This window comes from Haliotis rubra, unplaced genomic scaffold (assembly GCF_003918875.1).
Source record: "Haliotis rubra isolate DU_JTF1 unplaced genomic scaffold, ASM391887v1 Scf714, whole genome shotgun sequence".
Lineage (NCBI taxonomy): Eukaryota > Metazoa > Mollusca > Gastropoda > Lepetellida > Haliotidae > Haliotis > Haliotis rubra.
In genome coordinates, this window is record NW_025767429.1 from 404,382 (window position 1) to 423,836 (window position 19,455).

At 42.9% G+C, this 19,455-nt stretch overlaps 2 protein-coding genes across 2 annotated transcripts in view; one reads left to right on the forward strand and one right to left on the reverse strand.

Moving 5' to 3' along the window:
* Positions 1-2,562: 2,562 nt before the first annotated feature.
* On the reverse strand, positions 2,563-8,614 carry LOC124259227 (cholinesterase 2-like). The gene is made up of 4 exons (XM_046693339.1): positions 8,541-8,614; positions 4,083-5,555; positions 3,311-3,474; positions 2,563-2,788 (listed from the first exon to the last, which is right to left on the reverse strand). The coding sequence occupies exons 2-4, from the start codon at positions 5,552-5,554 to the stop codon at positions 2,751-2,753; spliced, it is 1,674 nt and encodes a 557-aa protein (XP_046549295.1). The 5' UTR covers position 5,555; positions 8,541-8,614; the 3' UTR covers positions 2,563-2,750.
* Positions 8,615-11,453: 2,839 nt separating this feature from the next.
* The window catches only part of LOC124259216, a 57,591-nt gene continuing 49,589 nt past the window's right edge, over positions 11,454-19,455 (forward strand). The window contains exons 1-4 of the mRNA XM_046693323.1: positions 11,454-11,718; positions 12,589-13,051; positions 13,789-13,959; positions 15,084-15,195. Coding sequence (XP_046549279.1) covers positions 11,454-11,718; positions 12,589-13,051; positions 13,789-13,959; positions 15,084-15,195 — 1,011 coding nt within the window. The remainder of the gene's footprint in view (positions 11,719-12,588; positions 13,052-13,788; positions 13,960-15,083; positions 15,196-19,455) is intronic.

Below are 19,455 nucleotides of genomic sequence, written 5' to 3' on the forward strand. Positions count from 1 at the left end.
TAGTCCAGACTTAAGCTGGTTTTATAGTGCTAGCTCACTGAGATACCATGCCGCAGTGAAGCATGAATACCCAACTCAGACACATTATATTGACCCGAGCCGACCAGTCCTTGTTGTACCACAAGTACCCTACTTTAACGTCTTTTAGAATGAAGCGGCCGGGGATCGAACCCGCGACATTCCGCTCTCCAGGCGGAGGCTCTAACCACTACACCACGGAGGCGGTCCGTTAACCTGATGACATCATAATAATTAATTATGAATTAATAACGCGCCTTTTCCACGTACAAGGCACATGCTCAAAGCGCTAACAGGCAATCTGATTATTATTACCCCGGATAACCCAAGCTGCCTGCGAGGCGCTGGAAGGTTATTAGTCATGACTTATCCCACCGGGTACCCACATAAAACATCGTTATAGATAGGACACGCACACTCACAATACAATGCTATCAAATAGAATACACATTGGGATGAAACAACCATGAAGGCGTGCGTGTCTGTTTAACAAAGATTAGTTGCCAACAACGGTAAAGTCTCCAAGATATTGATCTGATCAAAGATTCCTAGTCTCAACACTGCTATACATTATCTATATTTCGGAAAACAACAGACTCGATTTTCACCACACCCTTGCCTTACACCTGACAATACAGTCGTGCTCCATACACTGCAGGAAGTGTGTACACAGTGACGCAGAGTTGGAGTGAGACCGATATCATATCATGACCTGGTTACCGTGACATGCAAAACCTTTTTTTGCAGCGTCATTAATATCGCTTCGGCATATGACCACGTACATCGAGTGAGTGAATGAGTGAGTGAGTGAGTAAGTGGGTGGGTGGGTGAGAGAGTAGGTGTGTTGGGGTGGGTGTGTGGGTGAGTGAGTTGGTGTGTGTGTGTGTGTGGGGTGGGTGAGTGGTGGTGGTGGGTGAGTGAGTGAGTGGGTTTGAGTAAGTGAGTGGTATACCTAGAGAATACCGGATACCTACCAGCCATATTGTTTAGTGTCACGTCACCCTAACCCTAACCCAAAACCTTGTGTCACGTCACCCTAACCCTAAAGCTAACCCTAACCCCTAACCCTAACCCTTAACCTTACACTAACCAAAAGTAAACTCCCGTGCTTTCAAAGATGGCGGAAGGTATGCGGTATTCTGTAATCTTACCGAGTGAGTGAGTAGGTGGGTGAGTGAGTGAGTAAGTAGGAGGGCGAGTGAGTGAGTGAGTGGGTGGATGGTGTGTGAGTGAGTGAGCCAGCCCGAAGTGTAAGGGGTATTTGATATCTATGTCTTCGTTGTTCAACACCGCTTAAGTAATCGCGTCCTCGTTAAACAACAACAAACAAACAAACAGCTTACACTTACTAAGTTAGATGTCTCACTCTAAGAGTATGGGTTCGAATCCCGGATGGGTCGTTAGGTTACGCTTGGTGAATTGGTTGAAAGCCTGTGATTAATTCCATCGTCGCAAATCACGACATTGTCTGGCTGAAACTTCATTATTTACAGGCGCCTCCATAGGTGAACCATTGGCTAGATGACATTTATCACACCCCATTTATCGCGACGTCACCTGGAATCTACTTTAAATTACCAGCTTTCTGACCTTTCTGGATGACGTCACAATCTCAGTCTGAAGTGGACTACAGCTGCGTTCTAAAACCTTGTTAACCCATATGTTATATGTGCTCCCATACGATGCCAATAAGCACCGAGCCTGGCAACCTTATTTATTTAGTCACTTCGTATGACATACATACATACAAGTCACTTAATTTACAGTGTATATGTAGCTAAACAGTCAATAAATTTGTTCGTGTCCCTGAACACCGAAGTATTACGACGACGTATAAAAAGTTATTTCATTTGGTGGTGTGGTGAGGTAGCCCAGTTGTTTAGGCGTTCGTTCGTCACGCGGAAAACTCGGGTTCGATTCTCCACATTTCTGGTGTTCCCGCCGTGATATTGCTGGAATATTGCTAAAAGCGGCGTAAAACCATACTCACTCTATTGCATTTGGTACCATTGAGGTATGTTTAAACCTGTATTTTTGCATTGAGACGCCCTTGGCATCACTGTTTATTATTGTGTTATAACTATTGCCATATGGAACAGAGATAATAATGACTGTATATTTAATGTGTGTTCCAGGGATTCGTGACCCGTGAAGGTCCGGGTTAGAATTGGTCTTCAGCAACCCATGCTTGTCGTAAGAGGCGACTAACGGGATCTGGTTGTATGGCTTGCTGACTTGGTTGACACATGTCATCGTGACCCAGTTGCGTAGATCGATGCTCATGATGTCGATCGCAGGATTGTCTGGTCCAGACTCGATTATTTAGAGACTGCCGCCATATGGCTGGAATATTGCTGACTAAACTAAACTCACTCCAGGGATTCGCGTGACAGGCGATGGGTACCCAGTGTCACATTTTCTGTGAAAAATGTGAAAAGGTAAATTCGTCTGTACATACTAAAATACAGGCGATGTTACTAACTCATAAACGGTAGCTCCCAATATATCGCAATATGTATCGGAATACGAGAGAACCAGAAATGAATTGCAATACAATGTATTTACCTACACACAACCCTCGTAGTTGGGGTGATGGCTGTATCAACGGGTGGACAAGCAGCATAGTGGACTCTGCTGCAAACAAGCAGTGGTTTAACTAATACACAGTTCAAAGCAAAATCATGATGATACTAGGAGAGTACTCGGGATCAGATTAGTATGATGCTGTCCTTTCATCCTCTTGTGCAGTACTCCTGCCCTTCAGGGGGGTCTGAAACACATCAGTGTGATTCATTATTTCTCTGGCTGCAGTTCACAAACTTTCCACAACAACACAACAGGAGAGACACGAGCGAGGCTGATTTTATCTGTAATCAGTTTGTCAGTTTAAATATAAATAAAATAAAAATCAAGTTATTATTTATATAGCGCCTGTTCCAACAAACTGCTCAGAGGCCCTCAGACGAATGCCGTGCCAAAGCATTCGCTTGAACTGGTCGCGTTCGCGTATGTTCTGGATGTTGTTTGGGAGATTGTTTTATAATGTGGATCCTTCTTTGGAAAATGATCAGTCACCATGGGTCTTTCTATTTGTGTGTGATATCTCCAATATTCGTGATGTTCGTTTATGGTATGTACGTACGACTATGAACTTATTCATAAGAACATATCATTATGAACATACCAGTATGAACATATCCAAGGTGTTTGAAGTAGAGAATTACTCGGTTGCCATCTGAACCCGGGCATCAAAAGACTCAAACTCTGACCCTACACTTATCATAAATATTACCTTTAGAAATCATAGGTAGAATCCTGTTGATGAAGACACATTCGTGGTGGACTACCCCGTGTCCTGCTGCTAAGTTGCTGCCCACGTCGAGGGCCATGTAGGAGAGATCAGTGTTGTCAGAGGCTGGCCAGTTCACCTTGACGGGGACAGGAGTGTTAGGGTTGCTGTATAAAGATATGAAAGCTTCAAGAAAACAATACAAATCGATCTGTTTGGAAGTGGGAATCACTCTACCTTGACTGAAATTGCAAGTTTAGGGTCACTTCAAAGGGTTTTGGGTATTTCAACAAGATACAGACGGATGTGTTTGTTTTGATTTGACCAGGGCGGTATCGTTTTAACAATATTTCAGCAATAACACGGAGGGGTAATATGAAAATTGTTTCAGTTGTTGAATAGAACCAAATTTAAAACCTCCACGGAACCCCGTAGATCCACCACATATATGTCATTCAGCAGACAAATACCATTATGTTTTTAGGACTACGATGTTTTTAGGATTACAATGTTTCAAGTAGCACATTGATTCAACTGAGCGAGAGAATGGGAATTAATTTCAATTGACGTGATATTGAGTCCCATCACGGATAGACATATACGAACACAATACCATGTCGACGGTGGGATCATTTACACATATATTCATTTGTTTACGAAACTGTTTATGACCTGTTTGGAATCCGTGTCAGAATCATTCCAAGGTCCCTCACTCTATCACTCACTTACTCACCCAATCACTCACTCACACTCTCAATTCCATTCACTTACTCACCCGGACTTGGCAAAGTTGGTCCAATAGGTCATGATGGTCCTGCTGAGTTCCATCTCCTCCTCTGTACATCCCAGAGACTTTTCCAGGACCAAACCAAACACAAAGTCAAGCTCGTACCAGTGGGCTGCTCCTATCCACTGTGGATACGGACTAATTGATAGTCGATGATTAAAACTGTACACGTAGGTAGGGTTAGCAGGAGTGTACAACCTGTCAAACTCAAGATGAGGACATTTTATTCCCTTATCCGATTTCAAGCGAGACATGACATCAAAATAGTCCATGTCCTTTAGAGGGGCTTCCTGACTTTCGTAAAATAGACGAAGAGGCTCCTGGACTTTATCTATTGTTAAAAGGTCAGTGGAAAGACTATCATATTCTTGTTGACTTAAAATAATTGTTTCCGGAAATGTAGAGATGTTTCTCATCCGCTTCAACATAACAGCCGAAAACACCGTTGTCTCATCTTTTGTAAACCCATGCAATATACTGGTCTGCTTGATGGAACCAGTGGACAGAAGAGTTTGGGGGTCATCGGGGAGGAAGTACCCATCCACAACTGGAACAAATGCAAGTCCTTCGCCAAGTAAACTGAGTTGAATGTCTGCCATAGTTTCAGCATCCACAGTCTTCAAGCAGTCATATATCTCTGTATCGGTCGAAGATGAAGGGCATTCAAGGAGATCAGCAAATCTCTTCATTTTCTGTTTTGCTGTTTTGGGCACGATGTAAGCCCATGAGCAAGTAAAGGTCCCACTCTGCATGATGGCTCTGTCAAACAGGTCACGTGACAGAGGTGACACCAGGTGGTCACTCACGCTGACACCTCCAGCACTTTCTCCAAATATGGTCACCCGAGATGGATCGCCGCCAAAGTTGGCAATATTGTCTTTCACCCACTGTAAGGCAAGTCGTTGATCCATCAAGCCCATGTTGCCAGGGATGGTATCTGGACCAAGATAGCTGAACCCTAAAGGTCCTAATCTGTAATTCATTGATACAACGATAACGTCATTCTCTGCTGCAAGGTATTTTCCTTCATACAGTGGCAGTCTCGTCGACCCGAGGTAAAAAGCTCCACCGTAGATCCAAACCATCACTGCCAGATTGCCACCATTGTCTGATGGCGCCCACACTGTAAGATGAAGGCAGTCTTCGCTGTAATCATCAGGGGTCTGTCTTTGGGTCTCAACAGCTTTAAACACATGTTTTGGTTGTATGCAAGATGGCGTCGGATTTTGCGCATCCCTAACTTCCGGTCCCCATGACTCTGAAGGCTGAGGATGCTTGAAGCGAAGATAGCCTACAGGAGGCTTGGCATATGGGATTCCATAGAATACGTCAAGGGACTTTCCCAACACTGACAGTCGTTGTCCAAAAAGTGGGCCGTTCAGAGTTGACACTTTCTGTGTTTTCACAATATGTAACACCGTCCATAAGATAATGAGTTCCAGTCTCATTCTTGTCCACATTCTGAAAGTACGATGGACATTTTGTAATCAAAGTTTGGTCTGCTTATATTCCTGTTCACGTCCCAAGACGTGGGAGTCTGTGGACTGACTGACTGACTGAGTTTAGTTTTACGCCGCTTTTAGCAATATTCCAGCAATATCACGGAGGGGGACACCAGAAATGGGCTTCACACATTGTGCCCATGTGGGGAATCGAACCCGGGTCTTCGGCGTGACGAGCGAACGCTTTAACCGCTACGATTATTGGCATGAGTATATAAGGATGTCAGTAATAAGGATATACATATGACGCGTATAGTTTTGTAATAGTAATGTGCATATTTATAATGCTCAAATGCCCGAAGTGTAATGTCACGGTTAGTGTAAGTAACACATGAACATGCATTCTAATTCAACTAAGTATGAAACACGAGTTCTGATTGGTCAATGCTATAAATTTCCGACCGTATAATCAGCATATACGGTCGCAATTTGAAAACCGATTCACCAAAACCTTTAAATGTATCCCTACACTTTTGGGGTAACGCTGCTTTGCAGGACATTGTCATTTGCAGAAGCCATAGGTCAATTAACTGCCCTATCCAGCTAAAATGGGTGGAATTTGTGTTAAAAACGACACAATAGTATCATAAATTTAATTTTAAGTTCAAACAACTTACTCGCAACGGGATGTTGACCCAACATTGTTAGATCATGAAACAAGATTATGACGTCATTATGGAGCGTGACGTCACCTGCTGTGACGTCATTTGACAACAGAACTGATAATGGCCCGTAGTTAAGGAATCAGCGGGCCGCTCGTTTCTGTAACTAGAGGGCGATTTCATCATAATTCCTTCCATTTTATCTATAATACTATGATCTATTGTCAGATTTAGTCTGTGTGCACATAATAAACGTGTGTAGTTTGAAAAGGGAACTACTTTTTCTGGCGATGGTGTAAGTTCAAGGAGTGATATGATTAACCTTTGACCTAGAGGAACTTTGACCTGGTTTAAATAATGAATTTCTTTCACGAAAAAACAGCGTAAAACGAGTTGAATTAGAATGGGGATAACTGTACTGTGTTTGACGAATTGGGGACGTATACCGGTGGTTATATAGCCGCAAATTTAACGTTATAGCGCAAATTTAACGTTATATCGGCTCCGCTTGCGCGTCGCCGATATAACTAAATTTGCGGCTATATAACCACCGGTATACGTCCCCAATTCGTCAAACACAGTACAGTTATCCCCTAATTATAAATAGCAATGAGCATATAAATATTGTGCCAATCTGTTATATTCTACACTTTGGTTATTACCCCACGCAATGGTTCAATTGACCCTCGGTTTTCATCATTGGGCTTCCTTGCGAGTGCACAACCCCGATTGTACATAAGGCTCTGGAGTGTTAACCATACAACGATCTCATCCCACCGGGTACCCATTAACTGTGTGTGAATGTTATTGTCTACAATTACATCACTGCTGTGCATGGTTTTCTTCATAATTTCTAAATGCCTCTCAAGAAGTTTAACCTAGGAGTACATTACCCTGACGTGCTGTGAGACGCTGGTAGGTTAACAGTCACATCACCATCTCATCCTACCAGGTACCCATTCACTGCTGTGCATGACGTTCTTCATAATTTCTAAATGCCTCTCAAGAAGTTTAACCTAGGAGTACATAACCCTGACTGGCTGTGAGACGCTGGTAGGTTAACAGTCACATCACCATCTCATCCTACCAGGTACCCATTCACTGCTGTGCATGACGTTCTTCATAATTTCTAAATGCCTCTCAAGAAGTTTAACCTAGGGAGTACATAACCCTGACTGGCTGTGAGACGCTGGTAGGTTAACAGTCACATCACCATCTCATCCTACCAGGTACCCATTCACTGCTGTGCATGACGTTCTTCATAATTTCTAAATGCCTCTCAAGAAGTTTAACCTAGGAGTACATAACCCTGACTGGCTGTGAGACGCTGGTAGGTTAACAGTCACATCACTATCTCATCCTACCAGGTACCCATTCACTGCTGTGCATGACGTTCTTCATAATTTCTAAATGCCTCTCAAGAAGTTTAACCTAGGAGTACATTACCCTGACGTGCTGTGAGACGCTGGTAGGTTAACAGTCACATCACCATCTCATCCTGCCAGGTACCCATTCACTGCTGTGCATGACGTTCTTCATAATTTCTAAATGCCTCTCAAGAAGTTTAACCTAGGAGTACATAACCCTGACTGGCTGTGAGACGCTGGTAGGTTAACAGTCACATCACCATCTCATCCTACCAGGTACCCATTCACTGCTGTGCATGACGTTCTTCATAATTTCTAAATGCCTCTCAAGAAGTTTAACCTAGGAGTACATTACCCTGACGTGCTGTGAGACGCTGGTAGGTTAACAGTCACATCACCATCTCATCCTGCCAGGTACCCATTCACTGCTGTGCATGACGTTCTTCATAATTTCTAAATGCCTCTCAAGAAGTTTAACCTAGGAGTACATAACCCTGACTGGCTGTGAGACGCTGGTAGGTTAACAGTCACATCACCATCTCATCCTACCAGGTACCCATTCACTGCTGTGTGAACAGGGTACATTGCGAACATATTTACATATTAGATAACAGTGGCACGAACACAATAAAATTCAAGCAATTTAAGTAAATTCATGGGAATTTCCTAGACTTTAATTGTCTAAAGTAGCTCTGCACAACGCAAAGAAAACGAATTATAGTCGTGTCAAAATGTCACCATACAGGTACAACTGCCACGATAACAATAGCTGAAGTCAACACTATGAACGTCTCCGGGTGAGGGTACGTGATATACAAGCCTGTCTGTCTGCAAGTATATGAAGCCCCAGTCTTCTAAAACACTCGTGTCTTCTACAGTAAAAACAGTGGTGTACATCATTATCTGTAGTTCAGACAACCCTGTGCGATAGAGTATTTGACGTACATCATGAGGCTATTTCTACCACACACTCACCTTATACCTGACTATATACCCGAGGTGGGCTGTAGACTACACTACGCCTGTACGCAATGATCGCTGTCACAGGGTCATAGGTCACATGCTTGTGCTGGCTCAGATGACTTGCACAATCTACGTTATAGCTGCGTCCAGAACGTCTGTACACCTGATGAGTGAGTGACTCTGACAATCTAAGCCTCAAACCTCATTCATTATCGTACGTCAGAAAGGTTGAGTGAGTGAATGAGTTGGTGAGGGAGTGAGCGAGTGAGGGAGCGCGGGATTGCGGGAGTGCGGGAGTGAGTGAGTGAGTGAGTAAAGGACTGAGTGAGTGAGTGAATGAGCGAGCGAGTGAGTGAGAGGGTGTGTGAGTGAGTGAGTGAGTGAGTTGGTGAATGGGCGAGTGAGTGAGTGAGTACGACAGCCTGAGCCTGAAAACCTCATCCATCATGTCTCCTCGTACGTCAGACAGGTTGATGTGGTCCTGTTGTTAAGTATTCAGTGAAATCATTTTTATCTCTGGCTATTGACTTGATTTCATGTCACAGGTTGTGGCGGAATAACTGAACACCTGGCTGTACATACACCTGATGTTAAACCCCCCACAAATGTCATGTCAAGCTGTGTAACCAGTCAGGGCCATCACCTAGCTTACATTCAAGGCACTACAGTGTTATCTGAATGGTCGTGCGTATAACATTAGAAAATAATTTCTATGATTTATGTCGATGTTGTATCCGAAGTGCTGCCCTATTTATCAAATAACAACTTGTTTAAACAGACTCAACAATTGACTTCAATGCTCCTCGGTCTCCTCATAGTGCAGGCACCTGTTGTTTATAATTACTGAAGCAATCAGGCATGTCAAATAGCAAAACAAAGGAATTACTAGGGGACCGTATCAGTATAAACATGTGACACAAAGTTAAAACTTATATTTTCAAAACAATAACATACTCAGTTATACTTATGTTATAAATACATATTGGGATGATTCTGGCCCATTTTGCTAAGTCTTCGATGCCAGCCTTTGACATGATTTGTGGTCCTGGCACGCGCTTGATGGTTTCAGGACAGCCTGCCTTGCAACATCTCCAATGTACACAGGTGTTGCGTCTCTTCCCTGTTCTGAGCTGATAACCTTGATAGACGAGGTTACGACCACCTTGCGTATTAGGAATGAACTCTGGAACTCATGAACTCCTTTTCCTGTGTCATACAGCTGTTATGAGTTTTATTCAGTGACATTAATTGAACATGGATAATTGGTGAGTTGATGCCAATCTGACAATCTATCAGTTTGGAATCACTCCTAGGCCATGAGTTTAGTTTATGAGACGACCCCTTTTCTTATAACAACTTCACTAATCCTAATCCTCTACAGGCTGCCTGCACTGTGAGGATAAACCAATGCTCCTGCGAAACAAATGAACGGACTGTACCGAATTTGACATAAAGATACAGGTAAACGCATGCCAGAGATGCTGCGCTGCCCATTCAACAACATATATATGTATATGGTTATTGTCAATATTATTTGTAAACAATCTACAAAATATAGATGAATATATGTCATGAAACTGCCAGGTTTTATTCACACAATGTCACAAAAACATTTCCATTTGTATATTTCGTTTTGATAACAATATTTGTAGTTCCATTGAACCTGTGATGTCGGGCAGTTGTTGTAGGGAAACAGCTTGTAAATCACACTACAAGACTCCATTATGTCTGACTTCTCTGATATCGGTCACGTGATATGCAAATTAGCCAGTGTGGCTTATAAACGTCAGTGAACTGGTGAACTCCTTCTGGGTGAGTGAGTATGGTGTTAAATTTTTTTCAGCAATATTCCAGCAATATCATGGCGGGGACACCAGAAATGGCCGAGAGATTCACGCATTGTACCCACGTGGGGAATCGAACCCAGGCCTTCATCGTTTCGAGTGAACGCTTTGACCACTATGATACGTATGAATCCCAACTATAATAAAGCCAAACTATTGCTAAAAACAGCGAACAACATACCGTTGATCGTCCAATCTTCACAGCAAACTTCTGCTCAGCAAAAGTGATGAATTCTTGTTGTGTTGTCTGGGGTTTGTCTTTCTTCAAAAGGAGATTTCTTTCTTGATCAATGGCGTAACTTCTACAAGGGGTCGCTTAGCAGGTGGTGTACATCTTGTGATGAAAACTCATGTCGGTTGTAAACATTTTATACAGCTCGCTCTACTGTTATTTCTTGATTAAATCGTCTCAATTAATTTTCCTGTGTTCCTAATTAACAAGTGTGATGTTCACTGACGTCGGTGTCAAGCAGCCAGTGAGGCACACGCTAATTACCACTCACGTGTGATTGTTTGTATACGATCGGATCATCCGACCGGCTGTGTTGACTGTCGGATTAACGAATGTTTTTACAATGTATTTACAATAATCAGTTGCTAGATTGGTGTGTCGGAGTCGGAATGCGAGAATGTCGGATTAACGAGAGTAATTATCACTGTTTTAAATGGTTCCCTAATTTTTTGTCGGATTAACGTGATTGTTGGATTAATGAGTGTCGGATTACCGAGAGCTGACTGTACATGTAGTCATGAGTGAGTAAATCTTTCCGTCCCTTTCCACAATATTCCAGCAATTAACAGCAATACACCAGATATTGATTTCACCATATGGAGAATCGAACCCATGCTTTGTTCGTGATGACCGAACGCTCCATCCACGAGACTAAGCACGCCATCAAGGTATGGAACCGTGTGTTTGCATACGTTCAGCTCTCTATCTATCACCACTTGATATATTGTGGCATGCATGCCCTAGTCGGTTATAGAGACACATCAGAACTTGCAGGGCATAAATACTGACTGTCAGGTACAATATCTCACTGCTATCTTTCAGTCAGACCGGGTCTCCAGACGAGCCACCATGTCATCAGACGCCGCGGTGCCAATAACCAAAGACTGTGAAGCCCCCTCACAAAGACAGACCGGGTGTTATGTCTCCATCATCCATGGATTCATTCTGCTGCTGGTGGTGGCGGTGGTCGCCCTGTTAGTGGGGATAATCGTCCACTTTGCTGGGGGCCAGGAGTTGGTGTGTCAGTGTGATAACACCCCCGGAGTCAGCACCCCCGAGGCCATCAGACAGATGTGTATTGACATGGTCCAGAAGGGCACGGGAGACGAAATATGTAAGTTCAAGATGTATTTATTGTAAAACATGGATTTTGACGAGTTGCGAGCAAGAAACCTGTGGTCTTGGTTTCGAAACTCGCACATGACTCAGTTCGACGTCAGATTGCATTAACTTCCTGCTTGACAACAGTATAAGCACTTATACCGAAACGATGCTATATCAACTAAGTTTCCATCCATATATTATGTCCTCTTTGTAATCAGGGTCCATCAGTTCACAGAATTATCAAATATTTGGAGCCTGCACTTCAGGTTTTCCTGCCACAATAAGACACTATATATGTCAGACGACTGACGTGCTGTTTAACTGTTACACCCAAAGCAATCAGTCAAATGTATCACAAACGTGAATACTATTTTTAGCTTCTGTAATGATTTTGAATAATATTGTATTGATTTTATATATGCCTACACAGTACATCGGCAGATTCGTACCTGTTAGGTGAACCAGCTAAAATCATTAATAATTATAGAGTTTCATATTTGTAATATACCACAACCCGATTTTTTAAAATGTGACACCTTTAATGATATATTATTATATGCGAAATGCAAATAACATATAACCTTATTTGACAAGCAAGACAGTGCACGGTGTCCCTTGACTGATGACCAACTCGGGTAGCCCTGTTGTCTGTGTGCCGCTATTCGCATTCAGGGTTGCGTCCCTTAACAGGCCTAGGATCCTATAATTGTCATCTTGAATCCAGGATTAGGCCTGATTATTCGTGCTGGCAGGTTTCACAAAAGTGTTAAACATCCGAGACCGGCTTCCGGCTTCCGGCTTCCCTCCCATGTCAGACTGAAGCGTTGTGATACACCTGAAATATCACTCACTCACTTGACAAACACCCCTGTTGTTCCAGGTGACGTGTGCTCTGAAGCATCAGCAACAGCCACTCCGCCAAGTACACCTGCACCGACGGAGGCCCCCCTGAACTACCGCCTGCCTATAACCGCCCGGCCGTATCTCTACAACCTTGTTCTCAACCCAAACATATACAGCGGAAACAAGGACGACTTCGATTACCAGGGATCTGTGACAATAGACACAATAGCCGAACTAGCTTCTTCCACGATAACCTTACATGCTCATCCCTCGCTTAACATCGACAAGTCAAGCCTCCGAGTGGTCGATAGGAATACATCATCCCAGGTGGGCGTGGAAGAGGCTTCTTATGAGGAGGTGCGGGAGTTTTATACTCTTCACCTGGCGCAGAGTATGGTGGCGGGGCACCACTATCAGATTGATATCAGTTTCTGGGCACCATTGTCAGACTCAGGAACTGGATTGTACTTTGCCCAGTATGAAGAGAATGGCCAGACTGTGTAAGCCAGTCATGTCGTGACATCAAATCATCCATATCATATCATATCGTATCATATCGTATCGTATCGTATCGTATCGTATCGTATCGTATCGTATCGTATCGTATATCGTATCGTTTCCTATCCTATCCTTTCCTATCATATGCATTACGTCAAGTCGTACTATATAACATCATATCAAATCCACTTGAGCGGTGGGGTAGCCTTGTGGTTAAAGCGTCCGGCCGTCACGCCGAAGATCCGGGTTCGATTCCCCACATGGGTACAATATGTGAAGCCGTGATATTGATGGAATATTGCAAAAAGCGGCGTAAGACCAAAAACTCACTCACTCGCTCACTCAAATCCAATACATTTTGTCTTACCGTATAATATCACATTTTATATCGTGTGCTATGATATCGTATTGTTTAATATCTTGTATCATGTATCATGCCGTATCCGATCATGTCTTATTTTGTACCATGCTAAATGGTATTGTATTATTTCATATCGTATAGCATCTCTCATATGTCGCATAGACGATATCATATCATATCTCAGCATATCATGCATGCTATACAAAATATCGTATTATTTTTAATTGAACCGTATGATATCATATTATATGATTTGATACACATTGTAGATGTGTAATTAACTTGTGAAAAATAATAAAATGTATTGATTCAGCGATTTCATTATAATCCACAAACTGTTTTACGCTCATTGTTTTGACAATTTCTCCAATGTTTCAGGTACCTGGCAACGGCCAAGTTCGAGGCTCCACACGCCAGGAAGGCGTTCCCATGTTTTGACGAGCCTGCACTGAAGGCCCAGTTTGACATCACCCTGATATACCGAGACGGACAGAGCAGGAATTACACAGCCCTCTCCAACGCCCCACCCCTCAAATCTGAAAGGACGAGGTAAGGACACACTTAGTTGTTTGACTTAATTCTTATTTAGGAGATCATGGAATATAAATGGGAATGCTGTTGTAACGCGTCCGTGGTCCCAACTAAGGATTACAACATGGAAGATAATTGCTGACCAACAACACACTGTGCAGGAACGTGGAGCATGACAGAGAGATAATGTGCGTCAACTTCACAGGCCGCCGGGAACATAGGGTCAACTTGGACAGGCGCTGCAAGAGGAGTTCGACGGATTCCCTCTAATTGTCATTGGGATACTCAGCATCCCTCGTCCAGTAAATGAATCATAGGGGTATTACAATTCCCTTTCAGCTAATCGGCGTCGTCATTCGCAGGACCTTTTTCGAGTTTGATATACATTTCTAATCGTCCAAACCAACCTTCGAGGACTGAGGCCGTGAAAGAATGATCAAACGTATTATCTGTACGTTCAGGGCCGGAGGGCTCGATCGCTGGGTTATAAACAATGTTTTACTCTGGCGGTTACTGAAAAAGCTGTTTGAAACTGCCGCCTTCTTCTGACATATTTGTTCCGGTTGATTATCATCGACTGTTGTTCTTTTCGCCCCTTGGTTAGAGCGTCCGCCCGGAGAACGGAAGGTCGCGGGTTCGATCCCCGACCGCGTCATACCAAAAGAGGTTAAAACATGGTACTTGTAGTTCCCTGCCTGGCGCTGGTATTAATGGGTAAAACAAGGACTGGTCGTCTTGGAGTCAGTATAATGTGTCTGAGTAAGGTGTTCATGCTTAACTGCGGCATACGTCTGGGCTAGTACAAGCAGCCACACAAACATACGCATGCACATCGTCATATGAGCAAAATATTCTCAAGCACGACGTTAAACCCCATTTCTGTTACGCTTTCTCAATTAAGGACTCAATATGTATTTGTTATGAATTGAAAAAAAAAACAGATGTGCAAACAGTTTGCTGCGCGGATCCATACAGTTTTCACATCGGATTTTCGATTTAAACCCCAACAAACCTACATATATACGCAGTCAGTCCTTAATTGAGAAAACGCAACAGGGATTCCTTAATTCCTCCGTGTTGTTGTCCATCAAACTCGATTTCAGTTTCAAAATATCATCAGTACCTCCTTCCTTGTGTTGCAGTGACGGCATGGTAGCACAAACATTCAAAAGGACAGTGGTGATGCCAACGTACCTCCTGGCGTTTATCGTATGCGACTACGAGTACCTGGAAGATGTCGCAAGTAACGTTACAGTAAGCGTCACTAGGAAAACCGTTTTTTCTGAGTCTTCACGAGTGAGCACAAAACCGCAAGTTCTCTGCATTGACAACAATCACTTGATAACAATCACTTGATAACAATCACTTGATAACAATCATCACTTGATAACAATCATCACTTGATAACACTCACTTGATAACAATCATCACTTGATAACACTCACTTGATAACAATCACTTGATAACAATCATCACTTGATAACAATTACTTGATAACAATCACTCCTGTGGTTAACATTATTTATACGAATTAGGGCGGTGGAGTAGTCCAGTGATTAAAGCGTTCGCTTGTCACGCCAACGTTCGATTCCCAACATGGGTACAATGTGAGGCCCATACCTGGTGTTCCCCGCTGTGATATTGCTGGAATATTGCTGAAAGTGCTGTAAAGCGATACTCACTTACTCACTTATACAGACTGACCCTCTAAGGTCAATCCTTTGTGCACGCTTGTACTTCTTGGTCTTACAAGAATCTTAGCATAGGTTCGAATCTCAGATGCACACCGATCAAATGTCGCTCTTGAGCGTAAGAAATGGCGATTTGGTGACGCCTTCAGTGGTCCAAAGTATATAAATTTATGATACACGCCTTGGGTAATCTATCGTGGTGTAAAACTCACTTACTGAAGCAATATGTTGTGTTGGTGGACAATCTGTGAATGTGAGTGAGTGAGTGAGTGAGTTTAGTTTTACGCCGCTTTTAGCAATATTCCAGCAATATCACGGCGAGGGACACCAGAAATAGGCTTCACACAATGTACCCATGTGGGGAATCGAATCCTGGTCTTCAGCGTGACGAGCGAACGCTTTAACCACTAGGCTACCCAAACGCCCCATCAGTGAATGTGACGGATGGTTAGATTATGAGAATCATAAGAAGTCGACCTCTGTGATTATGTTGACACTGGTTCATGTATTCTTTTCCAAAAAGTTTTTGTTGCTCAAAATAATCGGGATCTCTGTATATCTTCCTAATTCCAAATTATCCAACTGGATATTCCAAATCATCGATCACTTCATTGTCTGGTTTGTTCACAGGCCTCTATCACATGACAGGAGTACTTCTGTGCGGCGTCAGACAGAAAATACTTCCTTTTTAAGACAATTTTTGTGAATGTCGGGCAGGACACGCCCACCCTTTTTGCAACACCTGGTGTCATCACTAATTTTCAGTGCCTCATGCATATACCTTTCATAGCTAGTTTTCCCTCTACACCCGTGAAGGTCCGGGTTACAAAAGGCCTTCAGTAACCCTTGCTTGTCGTAAGAGGCGACTAACGGGATCGGGTGGTCAGGCTCGCTGACTTGGTTGACACATGTCATCGGTTCCCAATTGCGCAGATCGATGCTTATGCTGTTGATCTGTCTGGTCCAGACTCGAAGATTTACAGACCGCCGCCATATAGCTGGAATATTGCTGAGTGTGGCGTAAAACTAAATTCACTCACTCACTCACTCACTCACTCATTTTTCCCTTTACACCAAACTGAATTTGTTTGAAGATATTTAAGACTGGGTATACTTTTGCGCTGATGTCTGTATCAATACACGCTCTTCAAAAGTGTATGCACTCGAAACAATATCTGGTCAGTCTGTGACTCTGTTACTCTAATGGTCATAAATTGTGTCGTATGTCTACACGTTAATAGGGTAGGGCGTCTTGACTGACCTGTACATGATAAACTGCTACACACTCCCAGTGTAGAGCATCGTGATCTTTCGTTGTGCTTGATAAACTGATATATTCTCCCAGTGTAGGGCGTCTTGATCTTTCGTTGTGCTTGATAAACTGATATATTGTACCAGTGTAGGGCGTCTTGACCTTTTGTTGCACATGATAAACTGCTACACACTCCCAGTGTAGAGCATCGTGATCTTTCGTTGTGCTTGATAAACTGATATATTCTCCCAGTGTAGGGCGTCTTGATCTTTCGTTGTGCTTGATAAACTGATATATTCTCCCAGTGTAGGGCATCTTGACCTTTTGTTGTACTTGATGAACTGATATATTCTCCCAGTGTAGGGCGTCTTGATCTTTCGTTGTGCTTGATAAACTGATATATTGTACCAGTGTAGAGCATCGTGATCTTTCGTTGTGCTTGATAAACTGATATATTCTCCCAGTGTAGAGCATCGTGATCTTTCGTTGTGCTTGATAAACTGATATATTGTACCAGTGTAGGGCATCGTGACCTTTTGTTGTGCTTGATAAACTGATATATTGTCCCAGTGTCAGGCATCTTGACCTTTTGTTGTGCTTGATAATCCGTTAGACACTCCCTATGTAAGGCGTCTTGACCTTTTGTTGTGCTTGATAAACTGATATATTGTCCCAGTGTCAGGCATCTTGACCTTTCGTTGTGCTTGATAAACCGTTAGACACTCCCTATGTAAGGCGTCTTGACCTTTTGTTGCACATGATAAACTGCTACACACTCCCAGTGTAGGGCATCTTGACCTTTTGTTGTGCTTGATGAACTGATATTTTCTCCCAGTGTAGGGCGTCTTGACTGACCTGTACATGATAAACTGCTACACTCCCCCAGTGTAGAGCATCGTGATCTTTCGTTGTGCTTGATAAACTGATATATTCTCCCAGTGTAGAGCATCGTGATCTTTCGTTGTGCTTGATAAACTGATATATTGTACCAGTGTAGGGCATCGTGACCTTTTGTTGTGCTTGATAAACTGATATATTCTCCCAGTGTAGGGCATCGTGACCTTTTGTTGTGCTTGATAAACTGATATATTCTCCCAGTGTAGGGCATCGTGACCTTTTGTTGTACTTGATGAACTGATATATTCTCCCAGTGTAGGGCATCGTGACCTTTTGTTGTACTTGATGAACTGATATATTCTCCCAGTGTAGGGCATCGTGACCTTTTGTTGTACTTGATAAACTGATATATTCTCCCAGTGTAGGGCATCGTGACCTTTTGTTGTGCTTGATAAACTGATATATTCTCTCGCAGTGTAGGGCATCGTGACCTTTTGTTGTACTTGATGAACTGATATATTCTCCCAGTGTAGGGCATCGTGACCTTTTGTTGTACTTGATGAACTGATATATTCTCCCAGTGTAGGGCATCGTGACCTTTTGTTGTGCTTGATAAACTGATATATTCTCCCAGTGTAGGGCATCGTGACCTTTTGTTGTACTTGATGAACTGATATATTCTCCCAGTGTAGGGCATCGTGACCTTTTGTTGTACTTGATGAACTGATATATTCTCCCAGTGTAGGGCATCGTGACCTTTTGTTGTGCTTGATAAACTGATATATTCTCCCAGTGTAGGGCATCGTGACCTTTTGTTGTACTTGATGAACTGATATATTCTCCCAGTGTAGGGCATCGTGACCTTTTGTTGTACTTGATGAACTGATATATTCTCCCAGTGTAGGGCATCGTGACCTTTTGTTGTACTTGATGAACTGATATATTCTCCCAGTGTAGAGCATCGTGATCTTTCGTTGTGCTTGATAAACTGATATATTCTCCCAGTGTAGGGCATCGTGACCTTTCGTTGTGCTTGATAAACTGATATATTCTCCCAGTGTAGAGCATCGTGACCTTTTGTTGTGCTTGATAAACCGTTAGACACTCCCTATGTAAGGCGTCTTGACCTTTTGTTGTGCTTGATAAACTGATATATTGTCCCAGTGTCAGGCATCTTGACCTTTCGTTGTGCTTGATAAACCGTTAGACACTCCCTATGTAAGGCGTCTTGACCTTTTGTTGTGCTTGATAAACTGATATATTGTCCCAGTGTAGGGCGTCTTGACCTTTTGTTGTGCTTGATAAACTGATATATTGTCCCAGTGTCAGGCATCTTGACCTTTTGTTGTGCTTGATAAACTGATATATTGTCCCAGTGTAGGGCGTCTTGACATTTTGTTGTGCTTGATAAACTGATATATTCTCCCAGTGTAGGGCATCGTGACCTTTTGTTGTGTTTGATAAACTGACATATTGTACCAGTGTAGGGCATCTTGACCTTTTGTTGTGCTTGATAAACTGATATATTCTCCCAGTGTAGGGCGTCTTGACATTTTGTTGTGCTTGATAAACTGATATATTCTCCCAGTGTAGGGCGTCTTGACCTTTTGTTGTGCTTGATAAACTGATATATTCTCCCAGTGTAGGGCATCGTGACCTTTTGTTGTGTTTGATAAACTGACATATTGTACCAGTGTAGGGCATCTTGACCTTTTGTTGTGCTTGATAAACTGA